At 41.1% G+C, this 21,975-nt stretch overlaps 1 protein-coding gene and 1 long non-coding RNA gene across 5 annotated transcripts in view; one reads left to right on the top strand and one right to left on the bottom strand.

The window, feature by feature from the left end:
- The window catches only part of LOC140482880 (uncharacterized), a 111,753-nt gene that overhangs the window by 14,764 nt on the left and 75,014 nt on the right, over positions 1–21,975 (bottom strand). The window contains exon 1 of one of the 3 annotated variants that reach the window (XR_011961802.1): positions 118–211. The exons of the other annotated variants lie outside the window; for them this stretch is intronic. This is a non-coding gene — a long non-coding RNA (uncharacterized lncRNA). Of the gene's footprint in view, positions 1–117; positions 212–21,975 lie in introns of those variants that run through there. 3 annotated transcript variants of the gene reach the window in all.
- LOC140482878 (forkhead box protein N2-like) overlaps positions 1–21,975 on the top strand; it is a 68,148-nt gene that overhangs the window by 10,047 nt on the left and 36,126 nt on the right. For both annotated transcript variants that reach the window (XM_072580604.1, XM_072580603.1), the window contains exons 3-4: positions 2,944–3,496; positions 19,302–19,429. In XM_072580604.1, the coding sequence (XP_072436705.1) occupies positions 2,957–3,496; positions 19,302–19,429 (668 nt within the window). In that variant the 5' untranslated portion in view covers positions 2,944–2,956. The remainder of the gene's footprint in view (positions 1–2,943; positions 3,497–19,301; positions 19,430–21,975) is intronic.

The raw sequence follows: 21,975 nt of genomic DNA, 5'->3' as shown, positions 1-21,975 counted from the left end.
ACACAATACTTATACTTACAAAGCCACAAATTCCACACGCTTCCTTAAACACCTTCTCTATTCATGATTGAATATCATGATGACATCCAAACCATAGGTTTGGAAATGATTTCTTACCTCAAAGATTGTGGGACTCCTCCCAGGACAAAACAGCCCACTTGATTGGTACCAGATCCACGACCATCCAATCCTTCCACCACTAATGCTCAGTACTGATGTATACCATCTACTAGATGCACTGCAGAAATTCGCCTTGGCTGCTTAGACAGTACCTTCCAAACCCATGACCACAACAGTCTAGAAAATCAAGGACAGCAAATATGTAGCAATGCCACTATCTAAAAAATCCCTTCCAAGCCACTCGCTTGGAAATATATCACCATTCCTTCAATGTTGCTGAATCAAAATTCTGGAACTCCACCTCTAATGTATTGCAGATGTACCTATACCAAATGGATTTCACATTTCAGGAAGGCTGCTTATTACCACTTTCTCAAGACAAAATAAGGATGGGCAATAAATGCTGATCCAACCCTCATCATTCACGTCCCATGAGTGAATAAAATCTATGGAACAGGTTACTGGCTGGGATAGATATCCCTGGTACAAAAGATAAACACCATAACATTTCTTAAGTTCAGAATGGTCTCCTGGACAAGCTTTGGTCACCAGAGAACATTTTCCAGGTTTCATCCTCAATAACCCCCATACTAATAGTCACAGAGCACCTATTGATATATCTTCAACCAAGCTCTTGGCGATCTGCCTGTTCCACTCTAAATTGTTTGAAACTGTTCCTATGAAGCATTCTGGGACATTCATTAGCATTTTAAACTTAGTATAATGCAAGTTGTTGGTATTGAATTTTGTTCAAATGAAACCTGAATACAGTACCAGAAGGTATTGGAAGCCACAGAAATATAGCACAGTATAGGCTACTGTCTTAGGGAAAGGAAGAGCATTACGGAGGGGGAGATCACCACTTTCAGAACTGAAAAGAATAATTTCTACTTAGTGGAGCTGATAACTTCAGGCCTTGCATTTACAAAGCCAAATAATGAATTCATGGAACAACAGTTGAACGTTGAGGTATCAGATTGTTTTTTATATTATCACTGGTGCCCTCTTTGTACTGGAATGGGTGGGGCAAACCCTGAAGGTTGGCTGTTGAGTTGCTGAAGCAGGTGAGCATTGTGTTGCTAATTGGATATTTTAACTAAATATCTACTCAACAGTATGGTTGACATCTTTAATAGAAAAGCTCAAGGGAATAGGGTAGCAGTCAGAGCTGTAAATAACACTTTTATCTCTGGTATTATCTTGATTGAGTGTATTGTTCAGTTGTGTATCATACAAAAGACTGCATATTTTGAACTGACCTAGTTAACAGCTTTATAGAATATAGAAAAGAATTTAGAAAAGCTTGACTGTTTATTTTCTGTATGACTGCAGAGTTTATTTTTGTGATGAGTGTCAAGGGACAGTTAACATAAATTGTGGGGGCTTGAGATGATTTTTTTTTGCCTGCCTTCTTCAGTGAGATCATTCTTTGTTTATTTTCCCTTCTTTCCCCCCCATTGTCAACTGTCCTAGGTCTTTGACACACTAATTAGTGAATAGTTGAGTTAAATTTATTTTGTTCACAATGGTGATCAGATTAGATTAACTTTGAGCACATTGGATTTAAATATAATTCAGTTTACTAATGGAATTATCTGTAAATACTCAATTGTGCTTTTATAAATGCAGGATGAGCAATGGATGTACGGTTAGTATTTTATGGGTTGAATGACTGAAGGACTAATTTAAAACTTAGAGTCATAGAGACGTACAGCATGGAAACAGACCTTTCGGTCTAACCCATCCATGCCGACCAAATATCCCACGCACTCTATGGTTCTGAAACTCTCACTCTTGTAAATTGAGAAAAGGTAATCAAGTAAAAATGGTGACATATCTCACAATTTTTGTTACACTTCACAAAAAAACTGGAATTTGCATCCTAGTTTTCTTGCATGTCTCCATCTTCTGCCATGACTTGGAGGAGCCGGTGTTGGACTGGGGTGGACAGAATTAAAAATCTCACCATACCAGATTATAGTCCAACAGGAAGAATCAGTGCTTGGAAAGCTAGTGTTTCCAAATTAACCTGTTGGACTATAACCTGGTGATGTGTGATTTTTAACTAAATCTTCTGCAACATTGTAAATGGCTATTCCACAACTTAATTGTGCACCCTGTGAAAAATTAACATTTTCATTTCTAGCCGTTTTGAGACCCAAAATTTGTTTCAATCAGGGTATGATTTGGACTAATCTTGCAGTTATAGATGGCATCCACTCAAGTGCTGTTCTCACCTTCTGGTCACCACGCAGACACATTTTATACATGAATTTGGTGAATATATTCGTCCATTGCAATATTAAAAACAAACTCCACAGATACTGCACATGGGAAAGGAAAATAAGTGACTGTAGTCCAAGATGGTAGTGCTCATAGGCTTAGGAGTTGCTGTTGTGGAAACCTCAAAGTTCTGTAGTGCATCTTGCAGACAGTACACACATCAGCCACAATGTGCTAGTAGAGGGAATGAATATTAAAGGCGGGGAAGGGTGAAGTCCTAATTAAGCAAGCTGCTTTATGACCACCTTGTGACAACCTGTTCTCAGCAGCTTGCCAATCCTGTTCTTACCACTTGTCAAAGGTTTGCCCAGCAACCTGTATTGTTGTTCAATCCAAGTAGCTGAATATTGGGAAATTTGACTACGATCATGCCCAGCTGTTCCACAGAGCAGCCATTTTTCAGTATTGTTTAAGATTGTCCTAAGTACTGGTCCAAGATAAAATTCAGCATTACTCATTCTCATATGCAATGAAATAAGTGATCTAAGGTGGAATGGTGTATTTTTTTTCTCTCTGACTCTCTTAATTTTTCTTTGGCAGATGTGAGGCTTAAATGGGTCCAGTTATTGGCATGTCACCAACGAAGAAAACTGAGACCCCAGGAATAGGGGAGACTTGCAGTTTGAATTCAAGTTGCCCCGTTGACAGTTTGCCAGACATGGCTGGTGCAACAAGCATGAAAGCCATTTCTGCAAACAAAGGAATAATGGATGATGAAGAGCTCACAAACCTGAACTGGCTTCATGAAAATAAAAATCTCCTAAAAAACTTCAGCCTGGGTAATGAGGTGCTTCGCAGTGTTAGTCCTACACGTGACATCACTGAAGAAGACTCTATGTCTTCACCTCTTTCAGATTCTCTGAACAATGACCAGCGCGGATTAAACTCCAAGCCTCCATATTCTTTCAGCTGCCTTATTTTTATGGCAATTGAACACTCGGACAGAAAATGCCTTCCAGTTAAGGATATTTATAATTGGATATTGGAACGTTTCCCATATTTTACCAATGCACCTACTGGTTGGAAGAACTCTGTTAGGCACAATCTTTCCTTGAACAAATGTTTCCGGAAGGTGGAGAAAGACCATGGCAAGGTAAGCATATGTTGCTCATTGCCTCAACGTCATCCATGTCTTCTGCTTAATAGCTGTCAGCTAGTAGGTGTACAATACTGGAAATTGGGTGTCACACTTACTAGTAAGAGTAAGGTTCAGATTTGATTCCCGGTCTGTGTCTGTATTTAATAAATATGAGCATTGATGGAAATTAAGCTAGAGTTCCTGCTCGCAAATATTTTAGTTTTCTAGCAGAATTCCTCGATGTAAGTGCTATGTCATGATGAGAGGCTGAGTAGGTCAGGCCTGTATTTATTGTGTATGGAAACTTAGAAAATTGTGAGCAAACTGTGAGGAGAAGATGCATCCACTCACAAAGGGAATTTGAAACAAGATGGGCACAGTTTCAAAATGAGATTTCTTATTTCAGGCTGGGAAGGAGGTATTCCTATTTTCAGAGGCTCATGAGTTTTTGGAATCTGTTTTCCAGAGATTTGAAGGCTGGATCTTAGAGTATATCCATAGTTGGGTTCTGCAGATTTCTGATCCACTTTGGTTAAGTAGTGTGATGGATGTTATTGATATGGACTTTAGCAAGGGCTTTGACCAGGTCTCTCATAGTAGGCTGTTACAGGAGGTGAAGTCACTTAAGGAATAGCTCAATCGTTGGCACTGTTGCCTTAAGTGCCAAGGACCCGGGTTTGATTCCAGCCTTGGACAACTGTCTGTGGAGTTTGCACATTTTGCCCGTGTCTGCGTGGGTTTCCTCCAGGTGCTCCGGTTTCCTCCCAAAGTCCAAAGATGTGCAGGTTAGGTGAGTTGGCCATGCTGAATTGCCCATAGTGTTCAGGGATGTCTGGGTTAGGTGCATTAGTCAGGGGTACATGTAGGGTAATAGGGTAGGGGAGTGCTTCTGGCTGGGTTACTCTTTGAAGGTCAGTGTGGACTTGGTGATCCATAGTGAGCCGGTAAGATGGATATAAACCTGGGTTGGTCACAAGACTGAGTAGCGTTAGAAAGGAATTTTCCAACTGGAGATCTGTGACCAGGGTGTCCTGCTGGAATCAGTGCTAGGACCTCTGTTTTTTGTAATAAGTAATTTTGGAGGAGAATGTAAGTTTGTGGATGACACAAAAGTGGGGCAGCAGCAGATAGTGAGGAGGATTGCCAGAGGATACAACAGCAAATAGATAGGCCGGATACTTGGGTGGAGATATAGGAGATGGAATTTAGTCCATACAAATGTGAGGTAATGCGGGAGGGAAGTACACAGTAAATGGCAGAACCCTTTGTAGCATTAACATATAGAGAGATCTATAGCTCCACAGTTTCCTCAAAGTGGCAACACGAGTGGATAAGGAGGTCGAGAAGCTCTACGGCATGCTTACTTTCATTAGTTAGGACATAGAGTATAAAATTTGGCAAGTTGTGATTGTATGGAACATTTATGCAAACATTCCAAATGGTTTAACTAAAGTTTTGGTCACCACATCGCCAGAAAGATGTGGAGGCTTTGGAGAGGGCACAGAAAAGGTTTGCGTGTCACCATAGTCTAAGCAGACCAAAGGGCTGCTCTCTCATTAGACTGAAAAAGTTTACCAGAATGTTTATCTGGTTTGGGAGCTATTAGCTGTGAGGAGAGATTGGACGAACTTAGTTTGTTTTCACTTGAACGTCAGAGGCTGAGGGGGTGACTTGATCGAGGTTTACATAAGTTTGAGAGGAATGGATGGTTGGAATCTTTTCCCAGCTTAGAAATGTCAGTTATTAAAGGACATAGGTATGAGGTAAAAGGGAAAATGTTTAAGTGAGATGTGAGAGGCAAGTTTTATTTATACAGTTGGTGGTAAATGCCTAGAATGCACTGCCAGAGGAGCTGGTAGAAGCAAGTACAAAAGCAATATTTAAGAGGCATCTTAACAGATACTTGATTATGCATGGAGGGAATAGACGTCTACAGACAACGTAGAGGCAAATGGTTTTTTGTTTAGAAAGGTATTGAGCCAGTGCAGGCTTGTCAGCTGAAGGGCCATCCCTGTGCTGAGCTGTGTTAGTTCTTTGTTATGGAGGATGTGCAGGAAAGTGGAGTTCAGGCCACAATCTGATCGTATTGATAAGCACAGTAATGTCAAATGGCCAACTCTATTTTTTTCTTCTTTCTTTTATCCTGAAGTGTTATCACCACAAATAAATCACCTGTGTTTCCACTGATGAAATTATGTGCAATGTTTGGCAAGGGCAATGCAGAGCTTCTATTTCTTGTGTTTTTATGTAACTAAGTTCAGCTGTGGCTTTCTTTTGACTGAAATTGCAAATTAAGAATAGACACTTGGGTGGGGATTAGATATAGGAGGTGTTCTATACCAGTTGAACTATGACCTCTGAGTCACCAGGAGAGTGGTTGATATATGTAAACATTATTCTGAGACGTTGGTAGTTTTGATGGAGTTCAAAATCTTTGGAATGAAAGTTTTCAAATTATTAATAAATAATGGATCTGTAACAGATTTTTTAAAAATAATATAGAAACTTATGAGTAATCTAGAGTAGAGTACTTGTATCCACAAATATGTTCTGTCCTTTTTATGGCAGCCATTTTCAACTGTTTTGGTTTCTAATGGATTAGTACTTATGGATTCACCATCCAGATTGCAGCACCGTATGATCCTCTACATTTTGTCTCACTGGTGTAAAGGTATCACATTATGAGCAATGAGTACTGGAGATCAGATTGAATGAAGTGCAGGTAAATCACTATTTCACCTGGAAGGTGGCGCCTTTGATAGTGAGGAACAAGAAGGTAAATGGGAAGGAGTTGCATGGGAAGGTGTTACTAGTGGAAGAGTAATGGATCAGAAAATTCTGGAAGGAATGGTCCCTGTGAAATGCTAACAAGGTAGTGGAGGGTAATAAGTGTTTGCTGGTATCCTGCTGGAAGTGACGGAAATGGTGCCCAGGTTAAGGCCACTGTTTAGTTGAAGCACAGCTGAGTCTAATTCTCTTGGCCAACACAAGCAGATTCGTAATCGCTTTAGGTGTTCTCTGGATCTCTTTTTTTTTTCTTGTTGGGGAGGCTTAAGTTATTTCATTGTCAGAAAACTCAGGAAATAGCCGGATTTCTTTTTTATTTTGTTTCTTTTCAAGTTTCTTTATCTATGATTATTCACTGTTTATTTAAAACATCATTTCAAGCGTGACTTATAAACTTAAAAGTGAGTCAAAAAATTTTATTCTGTTTGTTTACACTTTTCCTATGTTTAGATTTTTTTGAGCCTGTCTGGCTTCAGAATGTAAAATTTTACTCCCGTACAAAGGAAAAATCTGTTTTGTAATGATCTTTTCACCTTGCTTCATGCACAAAATTGTAATGTGCATGCATTTGCAGACATTGATAACTCTAGTATTCCTATTTGAGACATGTATATTCTCCATGTTCTAAGATATTAAAGGTGCTATATATAGAACCACCTTGATTATTTGAATGAGAGGTGTGGGCGCAGGTTTTGCAATTCCTGCGGTGGCAGGGGAAGGTGCCGGGAGGGGAGAGTGGGTTGGTTGGGGGCCTGGACCTACCTAGGGAGTTTCAAAGGGAACTGTCTTTATGGAAAGCGGATGGGGTGATGAGGGAAATATATGGGGTCCATTTGTAGATGGTGGAGGATGATGTGATGTATATGGAGGCTGGTGGGGTAGGAGGTGAGAACCGGGGTGGGGGGGGGGGGCCTCTCCTTGTCCTTGTCCTTGTCCTTGTCCTTGTTGTGGTTGGAGGGGTGGGTTTCAAGGGGGGAGGTGCAGGAAGTGGATGATATGCGCTGGAGGGCATAATCAACCATGTGGGACTGGAAATTGCGGTCTTTAAAGAATGAGGCCAGCTGGTCTGTTCTGTGGTGGAACGGGTCCTCCAGCAGATGAGGTGGAGGAATTGAGAATAAGGGATAGCATTTTTACAGGAGGCAGGATGGGAGGAGGTGTAGTCTAGGTAGCTGTGGGAGTCAGTGGCTTTGTAGATGTCAGTGTTGGTCACCGTTGACCGAGATGGAGAGGTCCAGGAAGGGAGGGGGGAGGTGTCTGAGATGGCCCAGATGAATTTAAGGTCTGGGTGGAATGAGTTGGTTAAATTGATGAACTGTTCAACCTCCTTGTGGGAGCACGAGGTGTCACCGATGCCGTCATCAATGTAGGGGAGGAAAAGGTGGGAAATGGTGTCAGTGTAACTATGGAATCTGGGCTGTTCCACTTAGCTGACAGAGGCCACAGCTATGCCTGTCTATGTGGGTGCCCATGGCTACCCCCTTTCGTCTGGAGGAAGCAGGAGGATTCAAAGGAGAAATTATTGAGGGTGAAGACCAGTTCAGCCAAACAAACGAGAGGGTCAGTGGAAGGGTACTGGGAGAGGAAGAAACTGAGGGCTTCGAGGCCCTGGTCATGGTGGATCGAGGTTGTAGGGACCGGATGCATTCCCCCACCATTTCCGTCCCCTACAAACTGTCCCCACCACCAGAGATACATTTCCCTCCACCCCATTTGCTTTCTGTAAAGACCGTTCCCTCCGCAACTCTCTTGTCAAGTCTATGTTCCCCCACCAACCCACCCTCCCTCCCCGGCACCTTCCCATGCCACTGTAGGAATTGCAAAACCTGCGCCCATGCCTCCCCCCTCACCTCTGTCCAAGGCCCCAAAGGAGCCTTTCACATCCATCAAAGTTTCACCTGCACTTTTAAATGTCATTTACTGTATCCGTTGCAACCCAATGTGGTCTCAACATTGGGGAGACAGGATGCCTACTCGCAGAGTGCTTCAGAGAACATCTCCGGGACATCCACACCAATCAACCCCACCGTCCCATGGCTAAACACTTCAACTCCCCCTTCCCCCTCCGCCGAGGACATGCAGGTTCTGGGCCGCCTCCATTGCCACCCGACACCTGGAGGAAGAAAGCCTCATCTTCCGCCTAGGGACCCTCCAAGCAACAATGTGGACTTAACCTCTCTCTTCTCCCTCTCCCCTGCCTGGCAAACAACCTTATCCCAGATCCAACCTTCCTTCCAACTTGGCACCGCCTCATGACCTGTCCATCTCCCTTACACCTATCCGCTCCACTCTCCCCTCTGACCTAACACCTTTACCCCCCCTCCATCCACCTATCACACTCTGAGCTACCTCTCCCCCAGCCCCACCCCTCCACTCATCTCTCCTGATGAAGGTCTTTTGCCCAAAACTTCGACTCTCTTGCTCCTTGGATGCTGCCTGACCTGTTGTGCTCTTCCAGCACCACACACTCTTCTAATCTGCAGTCCTCACTTTCTTCCTGTAGGGCAATTAGGCTTGAAGAGCTAAATCTCACCTTTTTGAGTTATCTTTTCAACCTGTCCAGATTCAATATGGAGGTCAGATGTTTTGGGTCATAATCTTTACTCCAGGTTTTGCTGAAGAAGCTTTTCAAAATGTACTTGTTCCTGGAATGTGGGTGTAGCTAACTGGGTCAGCATTTATTGCCCATCCTTACTGCTGATTAGAAAGTGGTGATGAGCAGCTGTGTTGAGCAACTGTTCACGTTAGTGACAATTTTGCTATTTTTCTCCATTTACAGATCTCCTCTAAAGTAATCTTTTATTTCTTGTCCTGTTACCGGCTTCATCTCCTAAGATGGGGAAATTGGCATAAATCTTTAGAAATTATAGTATTGTTAATAGTGCTTTATTGTTTAATTTAGCTTTTGATGCAACTTTTCTTTTGTTTCTAAATGTGAAATCTTCTAGCTTAGCTTTTGGGTAATTATGGGTTGTTGGGATTTCTTACCAAAGGTTAATTGACTCAAATGGAACCGTAACATAGAATACAGTTCTATGTTTGCTCGTGACCCAAAGCACCTTGTGGGTGAGCTGCTTTGAGTGGCTGGATTTGTTACACATCTATCCCATTTAGCATGGTGCTGGTGCTACACAATATGATGAATGGTATCTTCATTGTGAAGACATAACTTTGTGACAGAATTGTGCAGTGGTCACTCCTAACTAAATAGTGCATCAGGTACTTAGAGTCAGTATGGCAGTCTTAAGCTGAAACATCCATGTCAGCTAGACCAGCTAATCAGTCTTATTTTCCAGCTCTAACGCTGTAGTCCTGCAAGTTATTTCCTTTTTTAAATTGTTGATTTGAATGTTTGGTGAAGATGCAATGAAGCAGGTCTTTCCCCTCCAGTTTGTTCGCTCATGACCTATTGGAGGTCAGTCTGACGTTATGTTCTTTAAGCATCTTGTCAGCTCAGTTATTAGTGCCGCTGAGCCATTCTTAGTGATTAACATTGATGCTCCCTACCCAGAAAACATTTAGTGCCCTTGCTACCTTAAGAACTTTTACCAAATGGTGTTTAACATGGGGGAGTTCTAATTTATTAGCTGAGGGAGGGCAGTGGATGGTAATCAGCAACAGGTTTCCTTTACCTATATTTGACATGATACCATATGGCTTTGTGGTGTCTGGGTCAGTGTTGAAGGCTACCACAGCAATTCCCTGCTGACAGTATTCTACCATGCTGCCACTTTTGGATCAACCTGCTACTGAGAACGGTGATTGAGGAATCTGGATACTGGCTTAAATTCTGTGACCATTGCTAATTTGGATTTACAAACAAAAGCTGGAGAACCTCAGCAGATCTGGCAGCATCTGTGGAGAGGAAATAGAGTTAACATTTTGAGTCCAATGACCCTTCTTCAGAACAGACCCTTCTTCCAGCATCCCTAGTTCTTTGTTTTACTTTACTATATTGTTTGGCTACTCTGTGGGACAGGTATTTTTTCTGATTTTTGGCATCGTTTCCCCAGATGTTAATTCAGGGGGCTTGGCAGAATCGAATGGGCTAGGCTTTTGTGTGCTGGTGCTGAGATCTGGTTTTATTCTTCTTAGAATTTTTCATGAATTAGGTGGCTTGCTGAGCTATCTCAGTTGGCAGTCGAGAGTGGATTTCCATCCTTGTATGACATTAGAGAACTAGATGGTATTTGTCACAACAATCCAGGAATATTCTTACTGAAAATAGCATTTCTTTTCATGATTTGTGTAATAATCTAAATTTAACTTCTCCAGCTGGCAAATATTTTCACTTGGTTACGCATCTAGCAACATTGGTCCGATGATATTCTGCCACAGCTTTTGTTTATCTTTGGCCATTGCAAGAAAGTAGCAAAATGATAAGGACCAGGTCACTTTGGGTGACATTAATAAAGATGTGAAAATACTACAACTAGGAATCAATGTTCAGAAGCAACAATCTTGGCTGATTATTTTGCTGAGAGGTTAATTGAATCATTTCTTTGAGCTTAGCTAACTTATAAAAAAATTAAAGATCAAACCTGAGATTGTTTTGTTTATGTAGCCGAAAGCCACATTTGATACTTTGTTGTGCTGAGTTATAATCTTAATCAATATTTTCTGATCTACTTGTTCAGTGTGGTTATGACACCTCTGGAGCAAGAAGAACTTGAACCTGGGCCTCCTGGCTTAGAGGCAAGGGCATTACTATTCCATCACAAGGGCTCCCCTTAGAATTTTGTATGATTTGATCTCTTTTCAGATTACATAGTTAACAAATGCAATAAAATAATTCAACCCAGTTGGTCAAGTCAACTGAAAAGACACTGCAAGCATTACTACCCACACCCAAGTGGTATCTTTGCCTCACAGATATGAAGATTTTGGTGTAGAGACTCCTGGTTTTTCACCACTCTGCACATCCAGATTGAAAATGCAGTATTGTCAAAAATCAACAAATTTAATTTATATTTTTTCCATATAAACTAAATAATTTCTTATTTTAAAAAAAAATTCAGTGTTTGATGTTTGAATTTTAACACTACTTCCTTTTTGATACCAGCAGCATGGTGGTGGGGGAGTCTTTATAACTGGTTAGATTTGCAAAGTAGTCAGGAAGTTGCTATGTGGGTATGGGTTTCATTTTGTGGGATGGTTTTGAGTTGCCATGGTAATGTTTCCTTTAGCTCTATCAGTTTTTGACCTGCTGGTAATATAATACACGTCTGTGATCTGGCTTAACTGGATAAGAGTACTAATGCTTGTAAGCAAACCATGTGCTTCCTGTTTTGTCAGAATTTGTTCTTGATTGATGCCACATACAGAACAACTTCACACAAATGCAGTACCAGAAGCTTATTTAAGCATGTAAGGAACATGTGAACACTACTGTTTGTGATGAATACATTTCACTTTCTCCCCTGTCAATAAAAACAAAATTCTTCTTCCAGCAACATATTTGTGTCCGTTACTATTGTATTTACTGTTGAACGTGATACAATAATGGAACTGCAAGGCTAAACACCTTGATAGTATAACTGTGTAAGGGTTTGAGTGTGTACAATCATTTGCCAATTGTTGGTTAGATTTGTGAATTTTACAATGTAACAGTTAGGTAACCATACTAGTAGAATTAAGGACTGTCATACCCAAGTTAAATCCTTTCTTGGCAGTCTTCTGTTTCGTGAAATGATGGATTATACCTTAATGGTTGACACATCACCGAGTGCATTTTGAGACCTCCCCTCTGGCTTCACAGTTTCTGTGATATTTGCTGCAGATGAAGACTGCTGTGAGAGTGCAGAATTCACTGGCCCCCTGTTTTCTCTGATGCTATAACACAGATAGCAAGTCAAACAAAATCAGCCTCACTATCACTAGATTCAAAACAGAGTGAAATGAAAATGTTCAACGATCCTGCAAACTACTTAATTGTTCCTAACCAGACTTTATGAATAACAGACCATAGACACCAAGTTTATAAACTTAAAAATAACAATTTTTTATTAATAATGTAACGTTCGCAGAACACACAGAACAAAATAATCTAATTAATATCTATGATCTAAAGCCCATTCTTTAATCATAATCTCTACTAATACAGAAATTCGAGGGCTAAATTAGAAAATAAAATAACTGTAATGTTCCAGTTCAATAAACAGTTTCCAGCAATTGGTACCAGGCGTTCATGAAATCTTTGGGCATTTGGTTATTTGCAGGTAAGCAGAACTGTATATCTTGAATTCCAAAGACCCCAGTTAATTGGAATAGTTTTGGCAGACATCTAGAAACATTTACTTGTTTCCTACAGACTAGGAATCTTTTCTCAGAACATTCAACAGTTTGATAATTGGTTTTGTTCTTTCTCCAATCAGTACTGTGTTCAGAAGTCTCCAAAACACACTGCCTCCTGCTAAACCAGTCAAAGCCGTTTCTCTTTTGATTTGTTTTCTCTTTTTTTTTAGCCAATCTTCGCTGTGGTTGGCTGACTAGCACCAGTCCTCCCTTGATTTGGCCAATTCAACATCCAACCAACCAACCAACCAACTGCCAGCCCTGAGCACTGCATCAGCTTGGTACCAATTCATCTACAGTGTAATCAGTAATTAAGTTCTGTTATTCTCCCAGTTCCTAACAGAAGACATCTGTTTTTGATTTTTTAAAACAACCTGCTGTTCAAAGTTCAATTCTTAATTTCAACTCCAGTTCCAAACCAAAAATTGAGAAAAATAAGTCGTGTTGGTCTCTGCACTGGGTTCTCTCCTCAACCATCTGAGCTTTCTGTCTTTCCTTTGCTCTTCCAGTGCTTAAGTCAGCATCTAGAGACTTCAGCAACTCCCCCTCCACTTGTCTGTCTTAGTGCCCGTCATCTTTGTATCTTGCTTACAGGTTTCTTTGTAATGAGATATTGAAGTACAGCAGGTCATGACCCAGTGGCCAGTTCATGGTAAAGAATGTTTTTGGATATGGTCAACAACCATTTTATGAATATAGCCAAGCCAGTACATGTGACATAGTTGATGAAATTAGCAGACTCCAGGATCTCTGAGTTGGTTATCAAATCATGCCAAAACATCCTATAGATGTGTTTGAGACAGCTAAGCTGGAAATTGTTCAACGTTCCTCTTGTCTGGCATATGTTGTCCATATTTCACTCTAGAAACTAGCGTAGGTTTCATAAACTGTTAGTTTGGCGTTCTGCATCAGATTGCAGTTGCTTCATAAGGTGGCTCAGTGATTAGGACTGCTGCCTCACAGCACCAGGGACTCTGGTTTGATTCTTGCCTCAAGCAACTGTCCATGTGGAGTTTGCACATTCTCTCTGTGTCTGTGTGGGTTTCCTCCAGGTGCTCCGGTTTCCTCCTACAGTCCAAAGATGTGCAGGTTAGGTAAATTGGCCATGTCAAATTGCCCATAATGTTCAGGGATGTGTGGGTTAGGTACATTAGTTAGGGGTACATGTAGGGGAATAGATCTGGGTGGGTTACTCTTTGGAGGGCCTGTTTCCACACTGTAGGGGTTCAGTGGCATTCTATGATGTTAAATCACAATAAATAAAACAATACTTGACTTGTATACAATTTGTGCTGTCATTTGTTAATAGTTGTGCTATAGCAGGGTAATACCAAGACAGATTAATTTGCTCATGATAAAATGGAACAGTTGCATCCCACTGGGCAAGAGTGATTGTGATTACTAGTTTAAAATTTTAAGTGTCAATACCACCAGTAACAGTTTAATTTGGCAATATATTACAGTAGGACTCTGGTGTTTTCTTTCTGATTGATACTGACTTGTGTAGAGTTTAAATGGTGCAATAATTGCCCCTATTAAAGCTATGTTGTTTGTGACAGGCTTGTTTTCTGTTACTGTGCAAAAGACTGTAGAACATAATGTTTATTTAAGCTGCAAAGTTTCTATAGTAAAGCATTTCAATGTTCCCTGTTCTCTTGTTGTTCAATGCCTCCTTCCACATTCTGGAGATGAGGTATCTGTTTCCAGAAATACATCTTGGAATCAAAATCACCAGCCAAAAAATGAGAAAACAAAACTATTCCAGCTGTGTCACAACTTACTACATCATCCTGGGAGTTTTCTGTATTTGGCTTTGTTTCAGAATTAATCTCTGTATTAATCTTCATGGGAATCAAGATGAGAGAAATGTTAATGAAATTTATGACCAGAATATCTTTAACTGATCACATATATCCATTTATATGTACTTCTTAGAAAACAAAAATTCAAATTGACTGCAGTCTTAAACCAAAATAAGTGAGAAGTGTAGTTGTTTTATCCAGAACTTCGCTTTCTGTAGTATCTTGACAGGGATGGGAAGAAGGTCGGCTTATCTCAGCCTACCATCCCTTACAAACTGGATACTTGGGGAGGGGAGTGTTATTAGATATCTGGAGCAGCATATGGTAACTCTGTTACTTATTTGGTTTTAAAGGAAGAAATTGGGGTTTCAAATGGCGCTTCCTAAAGTAAAATAGTTGAAAGTTAAAAATACTAGGTTTCATCATAAAGTGGTTGACACGTGCCACATCTGAATCCGAATTTTTTTTTCTTTCTCTTAAATGCATTGAAACATTTGTGATTTGGAAAAGAATGAAAATATAGTTATAGACTGGAAATTTGAGGAAAGATTGTGGGAGAAAGTTAATCAAGAGCAAACTTGAAGTTGGTTGCGATCATTCTTTACTGCCCAAAACATTTTATTGCCATCCTCCATCTGGTCCACTATGACCTGCAAACCACAATCCCCACCATCAGAATCATCACAGACCCTATCTTGGTGAAGATGTATGTGTGCTTATTCAGAAATTGAGCTTTCAGTCAATGTTGACTCCTTCTCTGGATCTGAGAAAGTAAGCCTCCTTTTAACAAGCTCCCAATGTACAATACCACCTCTCGTTTATCAAGATCAACAAAATCCTGGAAAATATTGGACATGTTCCAAAACTTGGGAGCCTTTTTTTTAGAAAAAAAAGGCAGACACTGACAACAAATTCATCATTGCAACTGCTAATGTCTGCAGCTGATTTGAGGTAAGGGCCAGAATCTCAAATGTAAAACTAACAGAATGGATAAACTGAGCAGGTGTGGTCCCCATACCCTCCATGCTTCAGAGTTGTATAGCAGGCACTGATGAGCACTGGACAAGTACCACCAGCTGTGTCTTTGTAAGATGCTCCAAAACCAGTACCAAGAAAGGTGATCAAACAGCAGCATCCTTTCCTGAGCTACATGTCCAGCATCAAAGTGCTAATCATTTTAATGCAGCTTTGCTGGGTGAGTGATCTTCTTTGAGAGTGGAGTTAGGCATACAAAGCAAGTATTCTACTCTGTCATGGCAGGATAATCCTCGGAGGACAGTGGAAATGATTTGGGGATGTACTCCAAGCATCCCTGAAGAAGCCAAACCATCCTTCCATCACCAATCCCTGGCTTGTGTCTGACTGAAATGGAGTATAGTAAGTGCATTTAGGAATGCACTGAACATCTTGAGGGACTTAATTAGATACTTGTAGAGGTGGAGTCAAGGCATACAAGAGAGCGCACAAAGCTCCAAACGGCAAGCACTTTCTTCCGGTCACATGCAAATGATTTAAATTCTGTTCACACTCGGCCCTGTCCCTATTAAATTCCATATGTTTTCCTAAGATATTTCCAGTAGTATGTCAAATCTCCGAAGGGCACCCCAACTCAAACCAGCCCCCTGCCCTATCCCATTAACATGGCTAACCCACCTTGCCTGCATATCCTTGGACGCTACAGACAGTTTAGCATAGCTAATACACCTAAGCTGCACATCTTTGGACTGTTGGAGGAAACCAGAGCACCTGGCAGAAACCCATGCTGACACTGGGAGAATTGTCTGTGTGGAGTTTGCACCGTTACCCAAGGCTGGATTTGAACCTGGGTCCCTGGTGCTATGAGGCAGCAATGCTAACCACAGAGCTACTATGCCCCCAGTTCACAACCTTTTTGGCAGGTGCTTGTCTGTCTCTGCCAGTCTTATTTTAAGATTAAAACCCCCCATTTATACTATGCCTTTATTACATGATATAATCTAGCACTGCTGAGCTGCTACCAGATGGTCTATATATGACATCCATTGTGGTTTTGGTTTCTCAGTTCCACCCATAACGTCTGCACTGGGTGCTTTGCCCTCATTACAAACTCCCTCATCATAAAAGTGATTCAGTTCCTAATCAGTAATGTTACACCCCTTCTGCTGTTTTCTCTATCCCTCCTGTAAACATTATAACCTGGTATGTTTAGCTCCCAGTCCTGATCATCCTGTGGTCATGTCTCCGTAATGGCTACTATATCATAGGTTCCAATCTGAATCTGCCTGTAGCTCATTTAGTTTGTTTCTTAAACTCTATGATTTGGTATTTAAAAAACTCTAATTTTGGCTGTACACTCTATTCTGTCTTGGAGCATCTTTTTATTATTTCTCCCTCCTGGTTTACTCAGGGCACTATTTATAGTCCCGCCTTGTTCAGCTTATTAACCTCCGCCTTCTTACATTCTGACTTGTGCTGTGGTGTCCACCCTCCACCTGACTAGTTTAAACCCTCCTGAATGACACTCGCCAAGCTCCCCTCAAGGATATCTGTGTCCCTGCAGTTTAGTTGAAGACTGTCCTTTTTGTACAGTGTCCCACCTGCCCTGGAAGAGATTCCAATGATCCAGATTTCTGAATCACTCCCTCCAACACCAGCTCTTTAGCTACATATTAAGCTTTACAATGTACCTATTTCTGGCCTCACTAGCACGTGGCACAGGTAGTATTCCCTAGATTACAACCCGAGACGTCCTGCTTTTTAACTTTCTACCTAACTCCATAAATTTCCTTTTGCAGGACCTCCTGTCCCTTCCTACCTGCCCGTTCAGAGACCTCATTGACCCTGGCACCAGGGAGGCAACACACCAACCTGGAGCTCACGACACAGAAATACTTATCTCTGCCCCTGACTTTAGAGGCTGTGCCTGGAGCCTGTTGATAAAATTGTTTAATTTTTGGCCATTCCCAGCTTTGTTGGTTTTTTAGATGTGCTTAGTTCTGTTGTACAGATTTCTTGCAAACCTCTACCTATATGAAAATGTCTGCAGTATTTAAAATTACTGTCATAGGCATATTTTATTGACACTGGTTGTCCCTCCTGTCTTATGATCTTGGTGCTTTCATTCTGGGCACTTTTATTCTTGTGTGTTCATCTTTTTTTCGCTTTCAACAAATAAATTATTGTCCTACCACCTCCAATCTGGTACACAATTGATAGTGGGATTGTTTCAGACTGAATTAACTTTGGTTTGCTGAACACAATCCATTTTTATATTGGTAGGGGGGGACAATGATAGTGACACAGTAAGCATGACAGTGAACTAGTAATGCTTTGGGGATGTGGACTTAAACCTACCAAATCACCTTGGTTCAAGACTGCCACCATCTGTTCTCTGCTACCTCATACTCTGTGTCTCCTATTGCACCTAGCTCCTACCAAGGCTCATACTCTACCACTTTCATGACTGCTTGCAATACCTTCTATCACTTGCTCTCAACTACTCCAACCAACCACATCACTCATGCTTCATGGCCATTGCACTGTCTACTCTTTTGCATGGGACAAATCACCATTTTTCCCCCACCTGCACCAGTACTAACAGCTGTGCCAGCCATTTACACCTCCCTCAATACCTTATAACCAGAGATAATAAAATGGTGGGCTACTTGACTTTTGACTCCTAATTGCGAAGGAGAGGGCCCTAATCTTGACTGTTTCAAGTGGCTAACTGATTGTGTCTAAGTCTGTGGACTGGAATTTGAGGGTGTTCTGGAGTAACAGTGCTGGAACCTGCTGACTGTGGGCGGTTTCCCTTGCCATGATTGTTGGTGCTCATGTTAAGCAGTTGAAAAATGTGGTGCTGGAAAATCACAGCAGGCCAGGCAGCATCCGAGGAGCAGGAGAATCGACGTTTCGGACATAAGCTCCTCAGATGCTGCCTGGCCTGCTGTGTTTTTCCAGCACCACATTTTTCAACTCTGTTCTCCAGCATCTGCTGTCCTCACTTTCTCCCAGCTTATGTTAAGCATCCTGGCTTTGTGTCAACACCAAATGGCAAAGCAAGACAGAAGTACTGTGAGCCTGGTAGCTCTGGCTGAGGGGCAAAGCACATTAAGGCAAGGTAAGGATGAGCATCCAGGTGGGCTCAAAGTGAGTGAGAGCCATGAGAGTAAGCAAACAGCCATGAGATGCAGCCTGTTCTGATCTATGAGCTGGGTGTCTGTCCCTGTGGGTATAGTATCCTTGCAGCAACACTGCAATGATAATTGCAGATGCATCCTGTGGTGTAGTTTTATAGTGCAGCTGTATGCTCGAAGTGGATCAGAATTGTGCCATGATGATGTAGAGGGGCTTGCAAGTGGTGCCTAGATCCATGGACATGCAGTCACTGCCCATAGAGACATGCTGGTATTGGATGTCCAGAATGGAGATCCTTGGGAACAACTGGGGAGCTGGAATCACCAGGCACCCATGTTCGGGTTTATTGGTTTCATTTTTTTTCATGATGGGTAGTAGGATAAGAGAAGGAATATTAATAAAATAAAATCTGCAGTTTATTAGGCTGACAACAAAATCTCCCTTTTAGTAAGTAGCTCACCACTCCTGAACAAGAATCTTGTTTTGACATTCTGGAACTCTGTTAGGAAACCTTATTAAATATATGAAAATGTATTAATATTTGGAATTTGTGTGTGGTCATATTTGTTTTATAATGGTGTCTGAGGAGAGGACGAGTTTGGGTATAAACCAGCCATAGGTAATTAGCAAATAAATAAACAGAAATAATAAAGGAATAATGAGATACATTTGAAGAAGAATTACTGAGACCTGTGCTAACAGGGCATGTTCATCAGCCATTGGTGATTTATTTTTTATTGGTCTAAATTGTCAAATATTGACTGAGTCACTTATGTAACTTATGAAATAAATTTTTTGCGTTTTTATTTTCTCTTTGATAGACTGTTGGGAAGGGTTCACTGTGGTGTGTAGACCCACAGTACAGGCCAAACCTCATTCAAGCCCTAATGAAGACTCCATATTATTCAACAACACAAGTCTTTTACACACCGCCAGCCTCGCCTCCAAGGTAAGTGCCTAATTCCTGTCAGCTTTCTTGTAAATTCATGAACTGTCTCATACTTTCAGAGAGTAATACCTCTATTTTAGAAAGCAGCCTTCATTGTTCCCCATTCATTCTGTTGATAAAGGGACTCCCAAGTGTGTAAGCAAATTATATATGCTAACAAGATCCTGAGTTGAATGTCTGCTGAAATGCAGATGTCTGGACTGTCCAGAAGTTGCCAGCTGTTTTGTATTGAGTTTGTATCTCTCATTTGGCGTTGTGGTTTTAAGAACATGCAAAATTGGAACAGTCACACAACCACTCATGTTTGCTCTGCTATTCAGTACAATCATGGCCAATCTTCACCCTCAACTTCACTTTTCCATCCACCTCCCATATCCTTTGATTCCATGAGTGACCAAACATGTATTTGAGCCTTAATTATAATCAACAATGGAGTATCTAACCCACTGGGCAGGTAATTCCAAATATCCACAACCCATGGCCTGAAGATGTTTGTTGTCATCACATTCTTAAATGAACTCTCCCTTTTCCTTAGACTATGCTCTAATGTCCCAAATTCCTTGGTCAGAGGAAAAAAGCTTTTTTAGAGATTTTAATCTTTAAAAGAATTATTAATTATAGGCTCCTTATGTTCTCTTCGCAAACTGCTTTCTGATCTTTGTGTCGTTACCAAATTTAAAAACCATACCTTCAGTCTTTTCATCCAAATCAATTATTTCAATTGTAAAAGGTTGAGGTTGAACCCCTGTGGCACACTGCCTGTGATATCCTACTCTCTATTCCTATTAATCAGGCAATCTCCTATTCATGCCAATATGTTGCCCCTGACACCGTGAGCTTTTATTTTCTGAAATAACCTTTAATATGACATAGATTTCTAGAAGGTACAAGTACAATATATCCACTAGTTACAAAAGAGGAAGTGTTGGAGGTCTTAGAAAACATAAAATGGGATACATCTCTGGGTCCTGATCAAGTCTTTTGAGGGTGTTGTGGATTGTTAGGGAAGAAATTGTGGGGTCTCTAGCAGAAATGTTTGTATCATCTATAACCACAGCTGAGGTGCCAGAGGACTGGAGGGTGGCTATAAATGTGCCTTTATTTTAAAAAGGCTGTAAGGAGAAGCCTGGAAACAATAGATCTGTGAGCCTCACATTTGGTGGTGGGGAAGTTGTTGGAGCTGAATCTGAGAGATAGGAATTGTCAGCATGGTTTTATGTGAGGGAAATTATGTCTCGCAAGCTTGACTGTGTGTTTGAGGAAGTAACCAAAAGATTGTTGAGGACAGAGCGATAGACATTTAACACATGGACTTCAGTAAAGCCTTTGACTAGGTTCCACTGGTAGACTAATTAGTAAAGGTAGATCAAATGGGATTCAGGGAGAGCTTGCCAATTGGATACAAAATTGGCTTGATGGTAGGAGACAGAGGGTGGTGCTGGAGCCGTGTTTTTCAAACTGAAGGCCTATGACCAGGAGTGTTCCACAGGGATTGGTATGGATCCACTTTTGTTTGTCATTTTTATAAATGATTTGAAAGAGAATATACGTGGCATGGTTAGTAAGTTTGCAGATGATACCAAAATTTGGAGGTGCAGAGGACTGTGAAAAAGGTTACCTAAGATTACAAAGAGCTCTTCATGAATTGGGTGAATGAGCTGAGTGGTGATAGATGGAGTTTAATTTGGATAATTGCGAAGTATTGAATTTTGCTAAAACAAACAAGGGCAGGACTCATACAATTATTGATAGAGCCCTAGAACCAAGAGACTTAGCGGTTCAGCTACACAATTCTTTGAAATTCAAAGGTTAACAGGGTAATTAAGGTGTTTAGTACACTTGTCTTTGCTCAGACTATTTTGAGTATAGGAGTTTGGGACATCATGTTGAGGTTGTAAAGGTTATTGGCGAGACCTTATCTGGAGTACTGTGTGCCGTTCTGGTTGCCTTATTTTATGAAGGATATTATTAAATTGGATAGGGTTCAGAAAAGATTTACCAGGATGTTGCTGGGAATGGAGGGTTTGAGTTATAAAGAGAGGCTGAATAGGTTGGGACTTCTATCACCTGGAGAGTAGGAAGTTGAGTGACCTTTATAGAGGTTTATAAAATTATGAGGAACATAGATAAGACCAAAAGACATAGGAGCAGAAATTAGGTCATTCAGCCCATTGAGTCTGCTCCACCATTCAATCGTGACTGATAACCGTCAACCCCATTCTCCAGCTTTCTCCCTGTAACCCTTGATACTCAAGAACCTATCTATTCTCAGTCTTAAATGTGCTCAATGACCTGGCCTCCACAGCCTTCTGTGGCAATGAATTCCATAGATTCACCACTCTCTGGCTGAAGAAGTTTTTCCTGATCTCTGTTCTAAAAGGTCTTCCCTTTACTCTCAGGCTGTGCGCTCGGGTCTTAGACTCTCCTACCAAATGGAAACACTTTCTCAAAATCCACTCCACTCTGTCCAGGCCATTTGGTATTCTGTAAGTGCTGGGAAAACACAGCAGGTCAGGCTGCATCCGGGGAGCAGGAGAGTTGACGTT

This window comes from Chiloscyllium punctatum, chromosome 11 (assembly GCF_047496795.1).
Source record: "Chiloscyllium punctatum isolate Juve2018m chromosome 11, sChiPun1.3, whole genome shotgun sequence".
Classification (NCBI taxonomy): Eukaryota; Metazoa; Chordata; class Chondrichthyes; order Orectolobiformes; family Hemiscylliidae; genus Chiloscyllium; species Chiloscyllium punctatum.
Note: the sequence above shows the minus strand (reverse complement) of the source record. Positions and strands in the feature narration are given on the sequence as shown.